The following is a 23,966-nucleotide window of genomic DNA, read 5'->3' on the forward strand; positions in this document are numbered from 1 at the left end:
CATTGTTTTATGTGTGTGGTAAAAAAAATTTAAGGCAATATCTTTCTTTGTTTTAATAATAGTTTAGACCAAAACCATTTTTTACCAATCAAAAATAAATGTTTACAAACTTTAAGTACTATTTTTTTTAACTTTCATTCTTTTTAAGAAAAACTGATATATCTATTTTTTTAATTTGCTCTTGTAAACATATCACACACTCATTTTTTTGTAAAATTCCTTTTATCACCTTTCGATGTTATTAGCTGTAAAACAAATTCAATTTGAAATTGATATATCTACTAGTTTTTGAGATATTGACAACGAAATGTATCCCTAAAGTATTGACATAAGGGCGTTAAAACGTACGTACACACTTGTCTAAAGCTTCAGAAGACGAAGATCCACAGGAGAAAGCAGTGGCGGTGGGGGCTGCTTTCCACCAAGTGTACAAGGTGAACTCTAGCATTCGCCTTAATGACGACCTGAAGAATAGAACCCTGCAGCACCACTCTAACGACATAACGCAGTGGCAATCCGAGAACCTCGGTTTTACCAGGTTCAATGACGAAAACCTGGAAAATGCCATCATCGCTGAGCAAAACGGGGCTAATACCCCATTTGTCAGGAAGATAGAGCTCCAGCTCATCTTCGATTTATTAAATAAAAAGAAGTCAGCAGGTGTGGATGGTTTATCCAACATTGTGCTATGACATTTTCCTCAGGAAACTGTAGACATTTATACCACTCTGTTTAACAACGTTCTGAATAATGCATATTTCCGGTCCGTTGGAAGACAGCTGTAGTGCATCCTCTCCCAAAAAAGGATCACTCCAACAACGCGAATTTCGGTCAATAATTTTTTTGCTGAGTATCAGTAAGGTATTCCAGAAGGTTATAAAAGGAGTTCTGTCCAAGTGGGCTGAGAACAACAAAATAATTCCGGATATTCAGCTCGACTTTAAGGCGGGACATCCAAAAGGTAATGTACGGGTGCTTGTCTGGTTGACTTGGAGAAGGCCTTCGACACCGTATGGTTAGAGGGTCTGCATCTAAAGTTAACCAAACTTGTCGTAAGTAAACCACTGTTGTATATGCTTTATGACATACTTAATGGTTGACGGTTTATTTTCAAAATTGGCAATGTAACATCTACCGAAATCTTTCATTCGGTTAACTCGCCGATCTTGCTCAGCATTTACACCATTGATCTGATTCCCTGACTTAATTGCGTATAGAACGGTCCCAAATATTAGGGTTATCAAGACACTTTTGCTGGGTGCCTTCAACAAGATTTAACAAAATTGCGATGACTGGAATTTGAAAATTAAGATTCAAAAATGGGAAACTATTCCGTTCAGGACTCCGCTGTATGGAGCCTCAAAAGGTACGAGAAAGAACTGGAAAATCTAGTGATCGTTGGACCAAATCGACAGCCACTGGCGAATAAAAGTGTAGTAAGGTACCTTGGCATCTGGTTGGATCAATACTTGTATTTCGACAGACATATGAGTGCTGCTCTAGCCAGAGTTAGGGGAGACTTTACACTGACAAAATGGTTGTTTTTTAGCAGTCGTCTTGCCAGCAGGGTGAAGGGGGTTTGCTAAATGGCCCTTATTCGACCGATGACTGGCTTTGGGTGGCCAGTATGGTTCTTCGTTGCCCATCTCAAATGGAAAAGATTCGGGAGTTTAAGAGACAATGTCATCGACTAACAGCTTAATTTTTGGGGCTTACTACCCCAACAAGGAGTACTACGAAAGTGCACGTTTAAGTGGCAACATTCTGCCCGAAGCTTTCCTCTATTTAGACATTCGAGGGCTGATACAGGATAGGGAGACGGTTCCGCTAAACTACCACATCAGACATAAAACTGTAGATAGGCGACTCCTTTACAGTTGAGACGTAATCACACGGGACGGTGCCGAGTGCCGTCGCGTCGGTTCAGTAGGACTGTTTCCAATAGGGACAGAGATATAATGAGGCAGGAGAACCAGTTTTGGCGGCTTCAAATTAAGAATGTCATTTAAAGTTGTCTAGGTGTTTGGTATTGGCCGGCTTACATAGGTTTAAGGATTTGGTTAGACAGGAAAGGTGGCTGTTCTAGGTTGTAAGTAGTTTTAACGAATTTAAAGAAGTATAATTGGGTTTGGTTGGTTTTAAGTAGCTTAAGTATTATAATGGGTTTCGGTTTTTTTTCCTTTTAAGTTTTATATAAAATAAAAAAAGTTACCAAGTTTTTTCTAATTTTCTTCGTTTTAGATTAAGTTATTGTTATTTAGTATTCTAATTGTTTTTAGGCCGGAAGGATTAACTTAGAGCGCCCGCATAGAGCCAATAAGATATTTTTTTAAGTTTTTTTGCCTAGCTTTAAGATAGTTTTAAGATTTTGATAAAATAAAAAAAAACGTACGTACACACTCACACACAAACATCTCTCTAAAAAAAACTTTGACTAAGATTTTAGGGACTTTGAAACCAAGGTAGCTTTACAGATACACAAGTACTGAAAATGGTGCATTTACGGGTCCAAAAGTATAATGATCTGGGCAATCAAGATCGATTTAGCAAGAATTGCGTAACTGATGGCTATAATATCAAACCTACGACACTTGTGGCCAAAAACACCAAGATGTGGTTTTGGTGGCAATTAGGTGAAACTGATTGGGATTAATTTCCTAAACTCAATTAATCGTGGCTCAGTTTATGTTTTAAACATTGAAATTTGGACTAAATGTAAATTATAAGTTGACGAATTTGAATATGCCAAATATTTTAAAACTTCATCCATAACTCGTGCTTATCACGTCGGTACTGGACATCGGTAACCTTTAAATATGTTAACAAGATACTCTTTCAAAACTTATTCATATTTGTTTTTTTTTTTTTCAACCAAACAAGGGTTCCTTAATTTTCAAAAATGGTCAGTCAGAATTCTGTTGAAATGTCCGTCAGTTGTCAATTTTAATTAATTCTCGTCATTTGTTGCATGTTTCATTTTTGTCCAAATATCTACGAGTTATGAACGCTTCGTTGTTCATCCATTCATTTGATTCCATTGAAATTCAGATACACAATCAATACGAATCCCTTTCATTGCCAAGAGCTTTTATGTAAAATATTTGTAAATGAAATTACCCAGAAATGGTTAAGTCGATTAAAACCAAGCTCTATAAAATGACGTTGTACAAAATCAAAAAATAAAAAAAAACTGGAAAAGAATAAAGACATTTCTCAAAATCCTTCAAATAGCTAACTTGCTGTCAAGAATTGTATGGATGGTGAAATTATGATGATGATGAGGATGATTGGCTTCCAAAATCTATTTATTTATGGGTAAAGTGATGGTTGAGTGTAACTGGTATACAGTTGGAATATTCGTATCAATTAATTAATCAATCAATCGAGATCCTAGAATATCACAGTAAAGACAGTTGTAGTATTATTACACATTGTAGGTACGTTAGGTTGTCTCGAAAATCAAAATTCTAATTGTTGTATTTTGTAATTGAGTTGAGTAGAATTCTTAGTATTGTAGACTTATGCTTATATTGAATATGAAAATAATACTTTGTATGTGATTTACCATCAAAGTGTGGTATTATATAGGATTTCAAAACCTGATAACTATATTCGGACTTGGAATACCTAATGTAGCTTATATATTTCAACAATGGTTCTTAGTTGATTAATATTAGTAATTAGAAAACCATGTAACATATGCATATTTTGAAGGATATTGTATGATTATGATATTAGATTAATATTCAAATGAGTAAATATCTAATGATGAAATTATTAAATCTTTAACGCAAAAAGGGAAAGTCCTTCAATAAAATAATAGAGATTTGAGTAAAATTGGCGGACACATTTGTAATAAAATCTTATACTTTTGAAAATAAAAATATCATCTGATACCTAAAATAGCCGCTTTGTCCTCCCCCTTGAATTTTTGAACGATCACACCTACTTCCTTTCCTTTTAAGTCCAAGGAAACACCGATTCGGATGTTCAAATGTTAGACATGTTCATTCAAGAGGACAGAAGCGTCCACAGGTTTTTCTCAAAACCCACCTCTCTCTATCAATTCCTACTCTCACCTCCCCGTGGTGAACATCGGGTGCCTAGTACCTTAACTGTAGGTTGGGTTCCAACTCCAGTGGAAAGTTGTTGGGGGCAGCAAATAAGAAGGGGAAGAGATGTTTCCACTAAGGCACCTCTCCTTATCCAGACAGCAGCGGAGGAATTCCCCAGACCTATAAGGAGCGGTTCATTCAGCTCCTCATCCTTGGAGTTATAATAAGGATCTGGCCCTCCAGGTTGGGGCTTGTGCCGTCAAGGTGACTTCCTGACCACGTGAAAAATACCTTAAGTTTCGAAGCACCAACAAGCCTCGGATACGGACGGATTCACTGTTGACAACCCACGCAAATGAAATAAGGACAACGAACTTCGGATATGTACGTGGAATGTTAGGTCCCTTAACAGACCACGTGCAGCCGAACAATAAGCGGGAGCCCTAAACTGCTGCAAGGCAGATATTACAGCCATCCAAGAAGTGCGATGGGATGGACCGGCAAACTAAAAGACCGCGATATCTACTACGACGACTGCTACCGAGAACAAAGACAGCGTCTATTTGGGTGTGGATTTGTTGTTGGAACTAGGCTCAGGCAAAAAGTCTTGAGTTTCAACAGTGTGAGTGAGCGCATCACGACAATCCGCATCAAGGCTAAATTCGCCAACATAAGCCTAATATGCGCGCATGCCCCAACAGAGGAGAAAGATGAAGACACCAAAGACATATTCTTCGAGCTCTTGGACAAGACATATGAGCAGTGCCCTGGCTATGACATTAAAATTGTCTTAGGAGATTTTAATGCCAAGCTAGAAAGAGAAGACATCTTTGGTGGCATAATCGGGAGATACTGCCTGCACGATACCACCTCCGACAACGGATTCAGGCTGGTCGATTTCGCTGTGGGGCGAGACGTTCTGGTAGCTAGTACGCAGTTCACGCATCTTAATATCCACAAGGGGACATGGAAATCTCCTGATCAATCAACCGTCAACAAGATTGACCACATTGCGTTCGACTCACGACACTTCTCCAGTATACAGGATATCCAAACATTCCGAGAGGCCAACATTGACTCGGACCACTACCTCGTTGTAGCCAAGGTACGGCTACGGATATCCTGATCCAAGCCAAAACAAGGAAGTACTGTGAGAAGATTCGACTTTAGACGGTTACAATCGCAGGAGACTGCCATGTCTTTTTCCGACCGAGTCTCTAAGAACCTCTTAAGGAGTCCTATGCTGCCTGCATTAAGCATTGAAAACCAGTGGCAACATTGCCTTGCAGCCATCAGAGATGCTGCCTCTAAAGTGCTAGTGCTGGTTTGACGAATAATGCCAGCAAGCGCACGCAGCGAAACAAGAGGCATACAAAACGGCGTTGCACAAAAGGACTAGAGCTGCTCGTGAACTCTACCAGCAGAAGGGGAGAGAATAACACCGGCTTCTTAGACGGAAAAAAGAGAGCACGAGAAGAGCGCGATCGAGGAGATAGAGGGAGGTCACAACAGGAATGAGGTTCGTAAATTTTACCAAAAGGTAAAAAAAACTCCCAAGGGTACCAGCCCCAAACCGAAGCCTGTAAAGACGATCAGGGGAACATCGTAGTAGAACCGCAGTCGATGCTGAGAATATGGAAAGATCACTTCTCCAAATTATATAACGGCGATGACAACCCGAATTCCGCTATAAGGGAGATAGAACCACTCAACCTCGGCAACGCAGATCAACAATTCCACCTACCCGACCTTGACGAAGTGAAGAAAGCTATATCTAAACTTAAGTCAAACAAAGCTGCTGGAGCTGACGGCATCACCGCCGAACTATTCAAAGCAGCAGGCGATGACTTGGTAGGGAGCATGCACCAACTCATCTGCAAAATTTGGTCGGAAGAAAGCATGCCCGATGAGTGGAATCTCAGCATAGTGTGCCCGATACATAAGAAAGGAGACCCTCTAAACTGCGCCAACTACAGAGGCATCAGTCTCCTTAACATTGCGTATAAGACCCTCTCTGCCGTATTATGTAAACGTCAGAAGCCATTCGTCAACAACAAGTTTTAGACAAGGCGATGCACTGTCATGCGGCTACCTAAAGATCGTTCTGGAAAGAATTGTGCAAAACTCAACCGTCAACACTACAGGCACAATCTTCCAAAGGTCCATCCAATTACTCGGATACGCAGATGATATTGACATAATTGGAAGATCAGAGCGTGATGTCAGTGGAGCGTTTTTGAGCATTCCGACGGAAGCGAAGAAGATGGGTTTTAGGGCAATGAGGGCAAGACCAGGTATATGCTCTCATCAAAAAATTAAATTGAACAACGAAGTCTTGCACAAAACGTCAGCATGGACAGTTATAACTTTTGAGGTAGTTAAGGACTTTGTCTACCTAACCTAGGCACCGCTTTTAACACAGACAACGACACCAGCACTGATATCAAACGACGAATAACTCTTGCAAATCGCTCCTTCTTTGGACTTAGAAGGCAATTGAGAAGTAAGATCCTATCTCGAGCATCTAAAATTATCTATAAGACACTCATCACCCCGGTTCTCATTTATGGCGCTGAGGCCTGGACCCTGTCAAAGAAAGATGAGAGCGTCTTAGGATGCTTCGAGAGAAAAATTCTTCGGGTGATTTTTGGTCCCGTACGCATAGATGGACAATGGAGGAGAAGATATAACGACGAACTGTACGGGCTGTACAGCGACACTGACCTAGTTAGCAGAATTAAAGTCCAACGGCTTAGATGGCTAGGTCATGTAGAGCGAATGGACACCAACGCTCCAGCCCGGAAGGTCTTCGAATCTAATCCCGAGGGACGGCGCAGTAGAGGAAGACCGCGGCTCAGGTGGTGCACCCAGGTGGGAGAGGACCTCAACCAAATTGGCGTTCGAAACTGGAGACAGCTAGCTAGGGACCGAGCTGGCTAGAGACGCATGTTGCTTGAGACCCAGGTCCACCTTAAGTAAGTAAGTAATATCTATTTAGTAGTGACAATAACAAGAAATTGTTTTGCAGGTCTTGTTTGCTAACAAGTTAAGTGGCTCCCAATTGCAATATGTAATTTAATTAGCTACCTATGGTTAGACTAGTAAAGACGAAGCTTAAAATTTCCAATATAACATTCAAAAAAATAGTGCGGTGTTGAAACGTTTATTAAATGTAACATTCTTTTTTGGAAAGCAGGAGTTGTCGTTTAGAGTCCACAATAAATCAAATTCATCTTTCGAGACAATTATATTGAACTTCTCAATTTACTGAAAAAATATGATCCAATCTTATTACCACTCCTTGAAACGGCAACAGTTTTTAAAGTTTTTTATAATTTTGTCTAACAATCATAGAAAGTCCCAATTATCTATTGTTTGCTGCATTTATCGATGTAGGCTCAGGGCGGACTACAGGAAAATATGAATAAAATGAATTATTGTTCTTCAAAACTTATTTTCAACTTCTGAAAGAAAGTAGCTTACCCTGAAATTATTAGCAGGAATCGCCACTGTTTTAAATACGAAAACTCTATTTTAATGACAGAAAAAAAAGTAAGTACTCGCAACTAAATTTCTTAACTTTTAATCTGATTTACTTCAATTATACTCAATTTATTTAATATAGTTTATGTTACAAGAAGTTTGTTGCAAAACTTTTGCGTCATGAACAAAACCACAAAATTTACCATCGTCAAAGAAATATCAACAGATATATGGTACAAGTAAACACGCATCGAATATACTCGTACCCTACAAAATACGACACAATGTACTTAGTTCTTATTTGTTTTTGGTATAAGATAATTAGCTTGAAACAAGCATTTAATCAAGAAAGCATCCTTCTTCCCTTCTTTCTCTCCTCTACGCTAAACCCCCAAAAACCCAATATCCTTCTTCTTGTATGCATACAAAATATAGAGAGATCACACTCTAATCCTGAAATTTCGTCTTATGGCTACCTATTTTATCTTTTAAGCATGATATATACCAACATCTACAGTGGTACAGGGTGTGTCAAATGGTTCTTCCTAATTAAAACAAAAAAATAAAAACTTTTATTTTTTAAGGAACTTCTAAAACAAATTTTGGAGATTAACAAAAATAACCTCCAGTGTTTTAGAAAGGACCAAACTAACTTAATTTGAATCTATAAAAGTTATAATCACTTTACATTATAGGAATTCACTTTTGACTCACCCTGTATGTGTACATTATACATTTCCTGGTTACAAACTACTCCATCAAAGCACATACATCACATTTGTAGGTGTGTATGTATAGAGACATACAATGTACATATATTTTGTTATACTGCAACAAAGTTTCAAATTGCACAAATCATCCTGCTTCCCCACAAACTAATTGAATTTATTAGCCCACAAAACATACCAGACACGTCCATAACACTATACATTTGATGATTCCTATATCCTTTCGTGCCCCATGCGTCTTTCTGGCCATATTCTGGTCTGGTATACATCTGAATCTCATCCTTAAATTCATACGCTAAAGCTAACTTTAAGTGAGTAGTAAATATACAACGTGAGAAGGACATCTCGTAGTCGTATACTCGTTGTGCGTTACCAGTTTTGTCCTTTGCCTCCTCGCCTAATGCCGTATCCCATCCAATCCAATCCACCCCCATGTTCCCTTTAAAAGTCGTCAAATTCGTCCTGGTTTCCGACTAAAACACACATAATTACGTTAACGTGAAACGTGACATTCAAAACCTTTAGTCGTTGTCGTCGTCATCGTCATTGTACTCGTAGTCCTTTAGGTGTATGTGCGAGGACGAATATAGAGTTGGCATGATAGAAGCAATATTATATTCGTAGGATGTGTGATGCATGTGCGCGCGGGCCAAAGGACACAGAAGGTCTCTCCATACTTTGTGCCTTGTGCTCTATAAGGATGTGGATACACCATGCAATAAAAATCTATCGGAGTTTTACTTTTGGTAATTTCACTGCCATCGCGGCGGTTCCATTCCATACACAATCGCATCACACAGGACTTCCTTTGGAGAAAGCATTTTGTTCACGTTTTTTCGGTTTGGGTTTTATTCCTTTTTATATACGTCATCGTATCCTATTTCAGGATAACATGAAAATGTCTTTAAGTCGACAACGACTGAGATCTGAGTCTTGAGACCAAGAACGAGACCAAGACCAGCATCAAGATACAAAAAAGGTAAGTGGGTGGAAGATCTTTGCTTCATGCAATAAAAATGTGACAGCCGAGTGTAGCTACATTTAGATGGAATTTTTATGATTGGCACAAATAGCTTTTGACGCTGTTTGTGCAACAAACCGTCACTTCCATATACAGTCGCATCATAGTGATGGCTTTACATCCGCCACCGTTTCTCGTCGTCGTGTCGTTTTGCGGAAGAAGCCAAAGGAGTTGAAAGTGCACTGAACTTTTTATTCCTTTTTTCTATTTATTTTATGCTTTGAGTTTATTTTGCTACTGCTACTGCCACAGCACTGATGGTGGTTGGGAAATATTTATTTTTTATTATTATTATTTTCTCCGAGATGATAAAGACGTAAAATATCCTGAAAAAGGAAGAAAAACGTTCCAGACAAAGATTTTAATCGAAACCTCATTCTGTCAAGGGCAGCAGCAACAGCAGCAGCAGCATCATGGCAATTTTCTACTGAACCTATTCCTATGTGGAAGAAGCTAAATATACAAAGTGTGCAACGATACGATGACGATAATGATGATGACGATGGAAGATTACAAAGAGTTTACCTTGCGAAAAAAAAGGACTCCCCAAAAAGGTACCTATACGTACGAGTATATACCTTATGACTCCTATACTAGGTTTGAGAATTCATTGTTGGCAAAGCTTTTAAGAAAGATCTAATCGGTGTTTTATAGAAATTGAATAGCTTCTTTAAAAGCGACAAATTAAGAGTCATATATTATTCATTTGCTTTGGTGGATGTAAAGATGAGATTTTGAAAGATTCGTATCCTCTTTAAGGTCTCCTTAAATATAGGCTGGGGCAATTACTTGAAAGTAACTGAAATAAGACTTATATTCAAATGACCAAAATAACTTAGGTAAGTACATTTCGGGGAAATTCTCAGAAGGTCTCTAGAAGGATGAGACATCCCATATGTTTGAAATATTTGGACATAGATTCCTCGAAATCCTTGAAGATTCAACAGTTATAACCACCTGTTATTTGCGATTTCAATGAAACCATGGTGAATTAGTTCATTTTCTTGATTCAATGGCTTGTCAATTATTGATACCATATGGCTCCGACTGAGCATTGCTACGGTTTAAGCCAATTCGCCAACCTCTTGATTTCTGTCAAAGTCACAGCGTTTGATATTTAACAGCGCTTTACCATGCTGGCTTCGCTAAGTAAGTAACAAAGCTTCCTATCGCATTGCTTTACTAGGTTGGTGACAGTTACTGATATGACCTTGATTGTTGATTGGTTGTCGAGAAATATGTCTATGCTTTTATTTTCCAAATTGTAGGAAGAAAGATCCTTAGAGGCTTCACAACCATTTAGTACTTCAGCTTAAAAGAAGTTTTTTTGTCTATTTATAGTCTATTCTCCACTGTGCGCAAGAACTCGAATTTTGCGTCGGGACTCGGGCACATACCCGTAGAAGATCCAACTGGCCCAGGAGCTCAAAATGCATGACCATAGACAACGCCGTTTGTTCGCTAACTGGGTTTCAAAAGTTTGAAATAAGACCCCAATTTTGGACGGAAAATCATCTTTAGTGAAGAGGCGCATTTTTAAATGCATGGATGTGTTAACAAACACTAACCCACGCGAGGTTCACCAGGTGATAATGCATCCTCAAAAAGTTACCGTTTGGTGTGGATTTTAGAACTGAGGCGTAATTTGTCCGTACTTTTTGAAAAAGGCGTTAGTGAGGTCACCGTCAACAGCGAGTACTAAATAACAGTGATAACTAATTTCTTATGGCGGCGGCGCTACGTGCCACACAGCAAACGCCACGACATCGACACACAACATCTACCTGTCCTTATTGAAAAACGCTATATAAAAAAGATACCGGACACTATTCCTCCCCAACCCGTTTTGGACCCATCCGTAAAGACAGATACATGCAATTTTTTGATTTTGTGTCATATTTTTAAGATTTATAAACCTTTCAAGGGCCACCATACCACCTTAAAAACATAAGAAATAAAAAAATTAAAATTATTTTCATTAAATTACAATGGTAACTTCCAATAAAATACAACCTTCAAGCGACAGATAACCTGCAGTATAGGACAGACAAGTGGAGACAAAGACAACAAATGGTTTTCATCTTCATTTTCCCGTAATATAAGACCTTCATGGATATGGTCTATTACATTAAACTCCTTGATTGAAGAAGAGCTTCTTTGCAGAAGTCTTTCCAGGAAGGACTTGTAGAGACTTCTCCAATTCTTTTCATCAACTTTATAAAATAATAAAAGTTGGTCTTAAGATTTTGTTTGCACAGAGACATTATACCAGATTCCACGTAAATGGTTTGACGAAATATCTCTTAACCACAAAATATATTATAAAACACAGTATTTTGACGCAAGATCTATGCCCTGGTTAGCAAAGAACTTCAGACACCTTAAAGCTTATAACTGTGTAACTCATACGGGCTTAAAATACAAAATGGTACAAGCTTGTCAGTTATGGAAGGTCAATTAACTTTTGTCAGCGGCCAGGGTAGCTCTGTGATAGACTATAGTCTCGTAGGCAACGAATGGAATGAGCATTGATTGATATGAAAATAGAGACTGTACTGTATTCAGACCACTTTCCAATGATCATTACGTTCGGACTGGTTTTCAAAGATGCTCAAGAGTCCAAGGTTATAAATACCTTAAACCGACAACGAGATGAAATATTAAGCAAAGCTTAATATCTCACTACTGAGTCAAAGAAATTGTGATGTATCCAAGCTGGACAAAATAATCAAGGAGTCGTATCCAGCTGTAGCTGCCAACAGCAAAGTCCGGGAGAACTTCATAGAGCCATGGTTTGATGTAGACTGTAAAAAGGCACGAGAATTATCGTTTAGCTGGCTTAGAGCATACAGATGTTCGAATAATGGCTACTTCAAAAATCAATATTTGTTGGCTAATAGATCTGTCAAGGAAATATGTAAGCTAACGAAGGCAGCTTTTTTTGAAGCTGTATCCAAGAGATTAGCGTCTTGTTAAAGTAAAAAGGAGTTTTGGAACCTAGGTTCTGATCAGCTGGCAGATCACTTTCAGAATTTGTTGAATCCAACAGAAGGGAAACTTGTGTTTTAATACGCTACTCCGGGTTTTAAAAGTGAAACTCTTGATGCTGCAATAAGACACCAAGAAGTGATTTTAGCTGTAATGGAACTTAAAGATGTAAATGCAAACGGACCGAATGGCATATAAGCAAAATTGTATAAGTATGGCACAGCAGAGCTAATCAGTCGGTTGACAACTGTTAAAAGCAATGTCATGGAAAACGGAATGAACCACTAGAATTCAAGGAGTCCATCATTTTCCCGACTCATAAGAAAGGGAACTTGGCCTAGGTGTTTAATTATAGAGGAATTTCCTTTCTAAATGCTTCAGAAAAAAATATTCACGCTGGTTTTTCAAAAACGTTTCAATAAATGGATAGAAGACAACAAGCTCCTAAGGGAGTTTCAAGCAGGCTAAGGACAGGTTATTCGCCGGTTGACCACATTTTTACCCTTGAAAGTATCGCGGAAACATTCCTGAATAAAGACAAGAAGCTATATACATATAGGCATGCGCTTATCCTCAAGCTGTATAGTAACGAAATGTCAAGGAAGTTCCGAAGAGTTATTCAGGACCTATATACAGATACAATTGCTAAGTTATGGAACAGAGAAGAGATGTCAAGAGGGTTTGAAACACAATCGGGAGTCAGACTGGGCTGTACATGGAGTCTGAGTCTGTTCGCCTTGTTTGTTGAAGATCTTACAGACCTCTTTCCAGGTGGCATAGACTTCGCCGGACAAATAATAAAAGCATTGACGTTTACGGAAGACATTGGCAGCATCACCTGAATCATTGCAGTTAATGATAAACCGGCTGTATCAATATTGCCAGCTTTGGAGTTTGATGGTGAATCTTAATAAGTTCAAAATTTTGATTTTTAAACAAGGAGGAGGATGCTGCAATTCGGCGAAAGAACAAGGGTTCTATAATGGAGAGGTCAATTCAAATACCTTGGAGTTCCCTTAACAAAAAATATTTTAGTATGGAAATTCACCTAAGAGAGAAACGAGTTAAGGCTAAAGGTGCAGTTAGTGCAACTTGAAAAGATTTTTTTTTAACAAAAGTATAGCACACAGCAATAAGTTCAAGATAGTTGAAACGGTATCTAAATCTGTCATGTTTTACGCGGCACAAACTTGGGAACGAAACAGTTGAGAAACCTCTCCGATATCCAACTATGTTATTATGTTGGAATCAATATTATCACCTATGTATGATCATACGAACTCTAAAAATGGAAGTCGATTACACCTTGAGAAGAAGAAGATAGCAGATAGCTTCAAGTAATACGAACTAAAACAAGTTGGATTGATGATTGGAAGAATTTGGCAAGAGATTCAGGAATAGAACTTAAGCTTTTGTGTAATAACCAGGATGATTTAAAAGCTTCTTTATACCAGCTCATTTCCTCAGTGGACTTAATACAACGAGTTAAATACTTGAATGAAGCCACAGGATCTATATGCAGGCAGCTCTACTGTCAACTAAATAACAACTTGGAAGAGAGGTATTATTTTAGGGACGATAATAGCATTGTCGAAATTGCAATGATGGGTAAATTGAGAGGTGAAGTTATGAAGCTGAATTTTATACCTCATAGAGATGACTTACCAATTATATGCTCGTTGTGCAATTTTAAGAAAAGGAAAGATGTTTAACACTTTGTTGGAAGATGTCCAGTTCTTAAGGAAATAAGAAGGAATACTTTTGGTAGCGAAATACTGACGCAAATTCAAGTTATACACTTGCTTAACGATATGGATGTTACAAAAATTATATCAATTCTGAAGGCTAGCTCTTCTCCATGCCAACGTTATCAACATAAAAACCAATAATCTAAAAAAAAAAATTATTTTCATGAGAAGAAATTAAATTTAGCCTTTTCAGCCTTTAGTATTGTTTCCAATCAATTTGACTCCGATCCATTTGTTATACGATTTGTCTCTCATTTTTAAAGTGGTACTCTAGACTCTAGATAGAGTAATATGGCAGTTGTACAGGTTTTGAATTAGGGATTGAAAAATATTAATCTTTTGGGTAACTTTGGACATTTTTCAACACAGAGTTCTTGGAGTGGTTGCAGCAGTCTGAGATTCAGCCTTATTTAAGCTGATTGACTCTATTAAAGTTCAGGTACAAACATTTAAATAGACTCGGTTAGGAATCGAAAAACATGTCACTAAAGCAAATATCAAGTCAATAAATTTCAGAATCTTTTTGAATAACCCAACTATCGAAGCTTTGAATATGTTTGATATTTATCTCCAATTCCAGGAATACAACTCTCAGGTTTTGTTTAAGATCTTTAAAGTAAAATTCAAATACCACTTAAATCTCAACAACCTAAGAGTATTGAAAAAGTAATTCACACAATTTTATAAAAAAAAAAAGATGTTATATGAAAAACATTTCAAAAAAATTGAATCGCAAAACAGTCCTTATCCACAAGTAGGCTACTTTAATTTCTAAAAAAAAGGTATAATTGGGACCTAAGCACTTAAACCCCATCAAGTGCTTTTTGATTTGCCCTTTGGTTCTTGGGACAGCATTTTTCATATAAAATGTCCTGTCCTTAAAGTTCTCACTTTAAAAGATCCATCATCAGAAAATACCCTCAAGAGACAACAAACCAAAAATAAAATAAATCAAAAAACAAAAAATTCTTTTCAAACTCAATTCAACTCAATTTCTTCTGATTTAGTTTTTTTTTTTCTCTCAATTACATTTCCAAAATGAAATTCTTATAGTAGCTCAGATTTCACAAAAATTGTCAAAACACACCACAACCACATTAAATGTCAATAGCACTCGTCTTCGTCTTACGTCTTACGTCTGTCGTCTTTCGTTTTCGTAGTCGTTTTCGTTCAGCCACTTTTATATTCTTAAACAACTGTGACAGGAACAAATTTCATAAAATGTCCTTTTTTAACAAGTTTCAGTTTTGGGAGAGAAGTATTTCTGGCGGAATTCATATCGCAGCAGCACATCAAAAGTATCAGGATCAGCCCAAAAAATCAACCCTCAGAATTCAGGATTCGGCAAATGAGAGGAGCAACTTTCTTTAAGTCAACAACAAACACCGCATAATATTTTTTGTATTTTATTTTCATTTTGCTAAACGTATTAAAAGTTTCACTCCGAAAATCTGTCGAAACAGATTTTAATATTAAAAGAAGCAAAAAGTATAAAAAAAAGGAACAAAATGGTACACAACTTTACAAAACAAATCATAAGGGAGGGCTTTTTTAAAGTGCACAAGTGTACAGGGGCGGGAGTTGAAAATAGTTTAGTTTGGGAAAAGGCGAATTTTTAAATTGGGCGAGTTGGATTTAAGAAAATTGAACTGAATTTGAATTGATTTGAATTTAAAGTGAATATGAATTAAATTTGAATTGAATTTGAATTGAATTTGAATTGAATTTGAATTGAATTTGAATTGAATTTGAATTGAATTTGAATTGAATTTGAATTGAATTTGAATTGAATTTGAATTGAATTTGAATTGAATTTGAATTGAATTTGAATTGAATTTGAATTGAATTTGAATTGAATTTGAATTGAATTTGAATTGAATTTGAAGTGAATTTGAATTGAATTGAATTTGAATTGAATATGAATTTAATTTGAATTTAATTTGAAGTGAATTTGAATTGAAATTGAGTTGAATTTGAATTGAGTAAAATTGAATTTGATTTGAATTGAATTTTATTTGAATTTGAATTAAATTTGAATTGAATTTGAATCAAATTTGAATTGAATTTAAATCAAATTTGGATTGAATTTGAATCAAATTTGATGTGAATTTGAATTGAATTTGAATTGAATTTGAATTGAATTTGAATTGAATTTGAATTGAATTTGAATTGAATTTGAATTGAATTTGAATTGAATTTGAATTGAATTTGAATTGAATTTGAATTGAATTTGAATTGAATTTGAATTGAATTTGAATTGAATTTGAATTGAATTTGAATTGAATTTGAATTGAATTAAATTGAATTTAATTTGAATTGAATTTGAATTTAGTTTTATTTGAATTTGAACTAAATTTGAATTGAATTTGAATCAAATTTGACGTGAATTTGAATCAAATTTGATGTGAATTTGATGTGAATTTGAATTGAATTTGAATTGAATTTGAATTGAATTTGAATTGAATTTGAATTGAATTTGAATTGAATTTGAATTGAATTTGAATTGAATTGAATTTAAAAGAAATTTAATTGGATTTTGGATTGAATTGAATTGTGGATTGGATTGAATTGTGGATTGAATTGAATTGTGGATTGAATTGGGTTATGGATTGAAAAGATTTGTAGATTGAATTTAAATTGAGGATTGAACAAAATTGAATGGAAATCGAACAAAATAAGTTTCACATCAAATCCTCTACTGTCAAGTGTTTTTTAAGCAACGGAGACTAATGGACCAGTACTGAACTGTTGTAACCAAAACACAAAAAAAACAGCAACTTGAATTTTCAACGTATCGTTCGTTGCTACAATAAATTTTGTATATACGAAGTTGAAAGAATTCTATCGAAATCCAACTCATACATCCTTTTTGTAAAACAGAAAAACAGGGAGTTCAAAAAGGTATGAGGGTGTAAAAAATCGCACTTATCGAATGGAATTTTGTTTTTTCGTTTTATTTTCCTTTTTTTTTGTAATGAATTCCAAGTGAAAATTACATTTAACACAGACCTAGACCGGGGAATCTGTGTGGTTCCAAAAAAAAAACATGAATACAGTTTAAAATATATAAAAAAAAAACAAAATAAAATAAACTTTTGACTCGAAATGAAATAAACCAAAATGAAAATATGTTTTCCAGACAGGAGTATAAATAAAATTAAGTAAATAATGAATTTCACAAAGAATTATTTAACAATTTTTCAGTGTAAATATAAAAAAGAGGTGCCACTTTTTTATTTGCTCAGAATTCCACGCCAGACAAATTTTCGAGGAAGATCTATTTTAGGGATTGCTTTTTATAGTTGCATCTATTTGGAAATCTGCTAAGGCTATGAAAAATAAGGAAAGTTCAAAGAGAAGATACCGAAGCACATTGGTCTTAAAGTTTTGAATATAAGAACGGCACATTCTTAAAGTTCAGTTCAAAACAGCATCTCTTTGCTTGAGAGTTTTCTAATTAATGCTTTTGAGTAAAAGTTAATTCATTTTGCGGGTTCAAAAAGTATAGGGCTGAATTTCGACACCTGTCAAACTAAGTTGGTGTCTTACAGTCCGGGGCGGACCTGGGCCTCAACCAACATGCGTCTCCAGCCAGCTCGGTAACTAGCTAGCTGTCTCCAATTTCGCACGCTAAGTTGGTTGAGGTCTTCACCCACCTAAGTGCGCCACCTGAGTAACAGTCTTCCTCAACTGCACCGTCCCTCGGGATTGGATTCGAAGACCTTCCGGGCTGTAGCGTTGATGTCCATCCGCTCTACATGACCTAGCCATTTAAGCCGTTAGACTTAAATTCTGCTAACTAGGTCAGTGTTGCTGTACAACCCGTACAGTTCGCCGTTATATCTTCTCCTCCATTCTCCATCTATGCGTACGGGACCAAAAATCACCCGAAGAATTTTTCTCTAGAAGCATCCTTAGACGCTCTCATCTTTCTTTGACAGGGTCCAGGCCTCAGAGCCATAAATGAGAACCGGGATGATGAGTGTCTTATAGATGGTGATTTTAGATGCTCGAGAGAGGACTTTACTTCTCAATTGCCTTTTAAGTCCAAAGAAGCAGTGATTTGCAAGAGTTATTCTTCGTTTGATTTCAGCGCTGGTGTCGTTGTCTGTATTAATAGCGGTGCCTAGGTAGACAAAGTCTTTAACTACCTCAAAGTTATAGCTGTCCATGGTGACGTTTTGTCCAAGACGTCGTTTTTCAATGTCCTTTTTTGATGACAGTATATACTTGGTCTTGCCCTCATTGACCACTAAACCCATCTTCTTCACTTCCGTCGCAATGCTCAAAAACGCTTCACTGACATCACGCTTTGATCTTCCAATTATGTCAATATCATCTGCGTATCCGAGTAATTGGATGGACCTTTGGAAGATTGTGCCTCTAGTGTTGACGGTTGAGTTTTGCACAATTCTTTCCAGAATGATGTTGAAGAAATTGCATGACAGTGCATCGCCTTGTCTAAAACCTTTTCTGTGGATATTGAGATGTATGAACTGCGTACTAACTAATTCGCCTGCAGCGAAATCGACCAGCCTGAATCCGTTGTCGGAGGTGGTGTCGGGCAGGCTGTATTTCCCGATTATGCCACCAAAGATGTCTTCTCTTCCTATCTTGGCATTAAAATATATTAAGACATAGCCAGGGCACTGCTTATAAGTCTTGTCCAAGAGCTTGAAGAATATGTCTTTGGTTTCTTCATCTTTTTCTTCTCTTGGGGCATGCGCGCATATTAGGCTTATGTTGGCGAATTTAGCCTTGATGCGGATTGTCGTGATGCGCTCGCTCACGCTGTTGAAACTCAAGACTTTTTGCTGAGTCTAGTTCCAACAACAAATCCACACCCAAATAGACACTGTCTTTGTTTTCGGTAGCAGTCGCCGTAGTATATATCGCAGTCTTTTAGTTTGCGTTTGCCTGGTCCATCCCATCGCACTTCTTGGATGACGGTAATATCTGCCTTGCAGAAGTTTAGGGCTTCCGCCGATGTTCACCGCGGGGAGGTGAGAGTAGGAGTTGATAGACAGAGGTCGGTTTTGAGAAAAACGTGTGGACGCTTGTGTCCTCTTGAATGCACATATCTACCATTTGAACATCAAGTTGGTGTCTGCCATTTACAATATTGGATCGCTTATCTATCGCACAAAGCATACAATTGTTAAAACCTTCTACAAAAATCTTTATTCTGCCACAGCCACATATCGTGCTTTAGGAAGAGATTTTGGTTAACATAATAGCCCAACTACGCAAGCAATTGGCAAAATTGTGAAGAAACTTGCAGAGACTGAATTGGTTACAGATATTGAAAGGCCTGTGCAGCATCCCTGCTTTAAGCTAAAGTGTTGCCGAAGACCCGAGTGTTTAGATTCCTCGTCCTTCTCAGGAATTAGGACACATTATGCAGTATTTATATTTGGATCTACCCCTAAAGTAACTCTCAAGTTGTACAACAACTAAAGCCAGCTGACCATTTACAACGTAGATACGTCGAATGGGTACTTCAACAATAGGCGGTGGACAGCGAATTTTTTGACCAACCTTTTTTTTTAAGCGACGAAGCTCATTTCTCACTCGGTTGGTATGTTCATGAACAAAATTGTCGTATTTGAGGTTCTGAGAATCCTCAAGTAATTACATCCACAAAAAGTTGATTGGACCTTACTTCTTCGAAAACTACTATGGAAAGACTGACACCGTCAATTCGCTGCGTTATGGTCATATGATGATATTGAAGAATACGACTGGGATATATAATATTTCAAGATATATGTTCTGGGCGCATAATTTCTCGTCGTGGCAATATTAACTAAATACAAATACAAGTATTTCAACATGCAACATGCCATTTATTCGGTATTTCATGTTTATTTTGAAAACCGTTCACTCTATTTTAAAAAAATAACATAACAATTTAATATTACTCACTTTTATCGACTTCAATATGAAGTGGGACAATTGATTTACTCTTACCTGCAAATAAAAAATAAAAAGACAAAATTTTAGCTTTAAATTGAAATTTAATACAACATTAAGAAGATTGACAAAAATAAAACAATTCATGCCTTGAAACTTTGCGGCCAATTTCTTCTCGTTTATAATCAATTCATCAATACAAAAATATGTAAAAATATGGAGCTACGAAAAAGTATAAGTTCTCAATAAATTAGGAGTTGAATTAATTTGTCTTTATAATTACTTCTTTATACATATACATTATACAATATCTGCACATAACTTCTAATTGACTCTCGCTCTAACGAAGAAATCGAAGAGATATTATTTTTATAGTATCTTCTTACAGAAATCAAATCTTTATACGTATTTTCAAAGACTTCAATGCAAGCAGAGATATAACTTGAGAACTTGCTGTGGTTGCAATTTATATCTATCGTATACCAAACTCGATGTCTATATAAATGCAGACTTCTTCCAATATTGCTCAATCAATATCATGATGGACAGTGGGGAAAACTATCTGGTATTTTTGGATAAAAATGAAAAAAATTCTATAAAAAATGTACACTGTTTTATTCGGCTCAATAAAATGATGTTCGAAAGTTTGTGACTTGGCAGATGGACAGCAAGCCGTTTTTTTGACATGCTTACAAAGTATTTTTTGAAAATGTCATTCCATAACTATAATATCGCTTATTTCAAAAACAACAAGCTAAGCCTGAACCATTTTGGATTTTGGGAGACTAGTAGTATTTTTTAAAAATGTCATCCCATAACTTTAATATCGCTTATTTCAAGAGGAACCAGCTAAGCCTGAAACATTTCGGATTTTGGGAGACTAAAAAGACTGACGAGAACACCGAGGTCAACGAGATTAACAAAACCAACGAGACCAATTAGACTAATGAGACCAACGAGACCAACGAGATCAACAAGACCAGCAAGACCAACGAGACCAATGAGACCAACGAGACCAACGAGATCAACAAGACCAACGAAGCCAATGAGACCAACGAAACCAATGAGACCAACGAAGCCAATGAGACCAAAGAGACTAACAAAACCAACGAGACTAACAAAACCAATGAGACTAACAAAACCAACGAGACTAACAAAACCAACGAGGCCAACGAGATCAACGAGATCAACGAGACCAACGAAGCCAATGAGACCAACGAAACCAATGAGACCAACGAAGCCAATGAGACCAACGAGACTAACAAAACCAACGAGACTAACAAAACCAACGAGACTAACAAAACCAACGAGACTAACAAAACCAATGAGACTAGCAAAACCAACGAGACTAACAAAACCAACGAGACCAACGAGATCAACGAGACAAACGAGACTAACCAGATCAATTAGACTAATGAGACCGACAAGACTAACGAGATCAACGAAACCAACGAGACTTACGAAACCAATGAGACTAGTGAGACCAACGAGACTAACGAGATGAACGAGATCAACGAAACCAACGAGACTAGTGAGACCAACGAGACCAACGAAGCCAATGAGACCAACGAAGCCAATGAGACCAAGGAGACCAACAAACGGTTTTGCCTCAGATGTCGTAAAAGGGGTTTCTGGTCTAGAAATTCTAAAAAATCTATTTTTTGTGCATATATGAGACATAGTTACGTTAATAGCTAATTACAAAAACCGCAGTTGACGATACTTTTGAAATCTTTGTCCATGAGCACACCCCACAGGATATTATATTTTTAGGGGTTTTAATGGCTTTACTTCAAAGGCTCACTTAAAAATCAATTTATCATCCCCGTTTGTGAGATATAACAGTTTTAATTGGAAAAAACCTTATGTTAGACTTTTTGAGGCTATTTAAATTCATGAAGCAGAAAATTTAAAAACTGTCAGTATTTTGCTTATTTTTCAAAAACTCTTCATTAATTGTAGATCTTTACTTTAAATACATTAAACTCAAAAGAGCTCTGAAGTATTTAAACGCAAAACAGTATTTATTTTTTCTACGAGTTCGTAGTCTTAATTTAAAAAATCGAGTTTTTGGAACATATTGAAAAAAATCTAAAAATAATATTAAAAACGGGTATTTCTGAGTTGGAGCACATATATCTTAAAGCAGATTTTGGATTCGAAATTAGCACCAAAAAAAAAAAACTTTAAAACAAATTTTTAAGAATATAAAGGTTTTTCAAAACTTCAGATAGAGTCAAATGAAGACCCATAAGCCATCTCATAAGTAATAAGTAATAAATAAGATTAAAACTGTATCTAGAAGATAAAGGTTTGCACTTTGTGAAAACATACAAAACATCATCGTCGTTACTGAAGATCATACACTTTCTGTCAGACGTTACGAAGTAAGAATTAACCACTCTTCAAAAGAAGGCAGAACTCAGCTCGGTTAGCAGAAAGAACTTCGCAAATCATTATGCTTATGAAAAAAGTAGTATGTACGATCAGTCAACATTCCTTAGCTCATACATGAACAGTTTCTTCGACAGACAGAAAATATCATAACGACTACTTAACTTAAGAATTAAGTGGACTTGAGACTTGAGTTTATTACTCATAAGTTGAGAAAGCGCTTATTACTCGATTGTTAGAAACAAAAAGTGATCCTTTGTGATATAAAAGTCTAAAATGTCATTAAGAAACGAAGAATTTTGGGTTTTGGGTTTTGGGAAGAAGTTATTTGCCAGGGAATTAGCAGATAAGGGCGGGTAGATGTTGTGTGTAGGTGTCGTGGCGTTTGATGTGTGGCTCGTAGCGCCCTCCTCCTGGAACCACTCATGTCGTCTATGTCCATATGGTTCAGTTTCTTCTTCTTCTTCGTTTCCAGCTCCTAGTAGCAGCACTTTAACTCCTCCTGGAGCATAAACGGCAACCAATTCCTTCCATCTCTCTTTATTTCTAACACGTTACCCTAGGTGGGACCACGTCTCCAAGTTTTGGGACCGAGATTCCTTCATGACGGATAATCTCCATGTTTCTCTTGGCCTTCCAGTCCGCCTTCTACCTTGAGGATTCTATTGAAAGCACTGCTTTGCTATGTTGTCATCCGGCTTCCTCAATGTATGGCCAATCCAGTAATACTAGGGACATAAGAAATTATTTATCATCGTTGTGTAGTGCACGCTGTTGACGGTGACCGCCTCACTAACTTCGTTTTCTAAAAAGTACGACCCAATTACTTACTTACTTACTTAAGGTGGCGCTACAGTCCGGGGCGGACCTGGGCCTCAACCAACAAGCGTCTCCAGCCAGCTCAGTCCCTAGCTAGCTGTCTCCAGTTTCGCACGCCAAGTTGGTTGAGGTCCTCTCCCACCTGGGTGCGCCACCTGAGTCGCGGTCTTCCGCTACTGCGCCGTCCCTCGGGATTGGATTCGAAGACCTTCCGGGCTGGAGCGTTGATGTCCATTCGCTCTACATGACCTAGCCATCTAAGCCGTTGGACTTTGATTCTGCTAACTAGGTCAGTGTCGCTGTACAGCCCGTACAGCTCGTCGTTATATCTTCTCCTCCATTCTCCATCTATGCGTACGGGACCAAAAATCGCCCGAAGAATTTTTCTCTCAAAGCATCCTAAGACGCTCTCATCTTTCTTTGACAGGGTCCAGGCCTCAGCGCCATAAATGAGAACCGGGATGATGAGTGTCTTATAGATGGTGATTTTAGATGCTCGAGAGAGGACTTTACTTCTCAATTGCCTTTTAAGTCCAAAGAAGCAGTGATTTGCAAGAGTTATTCTTCGTTTGATTTCAGCGCTGGTGTCGTTGTCTGTATTAATAGCGGTGCCTAGGTAGACAAAGTCTTTAACTACCTCAAAGTTATAGCTGTCCATGGTGACGTTTTGTCCAAGACGTCGTTTTTCAATGTCCTTTTTTGATGACAGTATATACTTGGTCTTGCCCTCATTGACCACTAAACCCATCTTCTTCACTTCCGTCGCAATGCTCAAAAACGCTTCACTGACATCACGCTTTGATCTTCCAATTATGTC

The 23,966-nt window shown here is 37.2% G+C and overlaps 1 protein-coding gene across 2 annotated transcripts in view; it reads right to left on the bottom strand.

The window, feature by feature from the left end:
* The window catches only part of LOC129953971 (stathmin), a 408,077-nt gene that overhangs the window by 286,706 nt on the left and 97,405 nt on the right, over nucleotides 1-23,966 (bottom strand). Inside the window, exons 1-2 of one of the 2 annotated variants that reach the window (XM_056067541.1) lie at nucleotides 20,220-20,252; nucleotides 20,086-20,158 (exon numbers count right to left, since the gene is read on the bottom strand). The exons of the other annotated variant lie outside the window; for it this stretch is intronic. Coding sequence (XP_055923516.1) covers nucleotides 20,086-20,158; nucleotides 20,220-20,237 — 91 coding nt within the window. The 5' untranslated portion in view covers nucleotides 20,238-20,252. Of the gene's footprint in view, nucleotides 1-20,085; nucleotides 20,159-20,219; nucleotides 20,253-23,966 lie in introns of those variants that run through there. 2 annotated transcript variants of the gene reach the window in all.

The sequence above is a fragment of the Eupeodes corollae genome, chromosome 1 (assembly GCF_945859685.1).
Source record: "Eupeodes corollae chromosome 1, idEupCoro1.1, whole genome shotgun sequence".
NCBI lineage: Eukaryota > Metazoa > Arthropoda > Insecta > Diptera > Syrphidae > Eupeodes > Eupeodes corollae.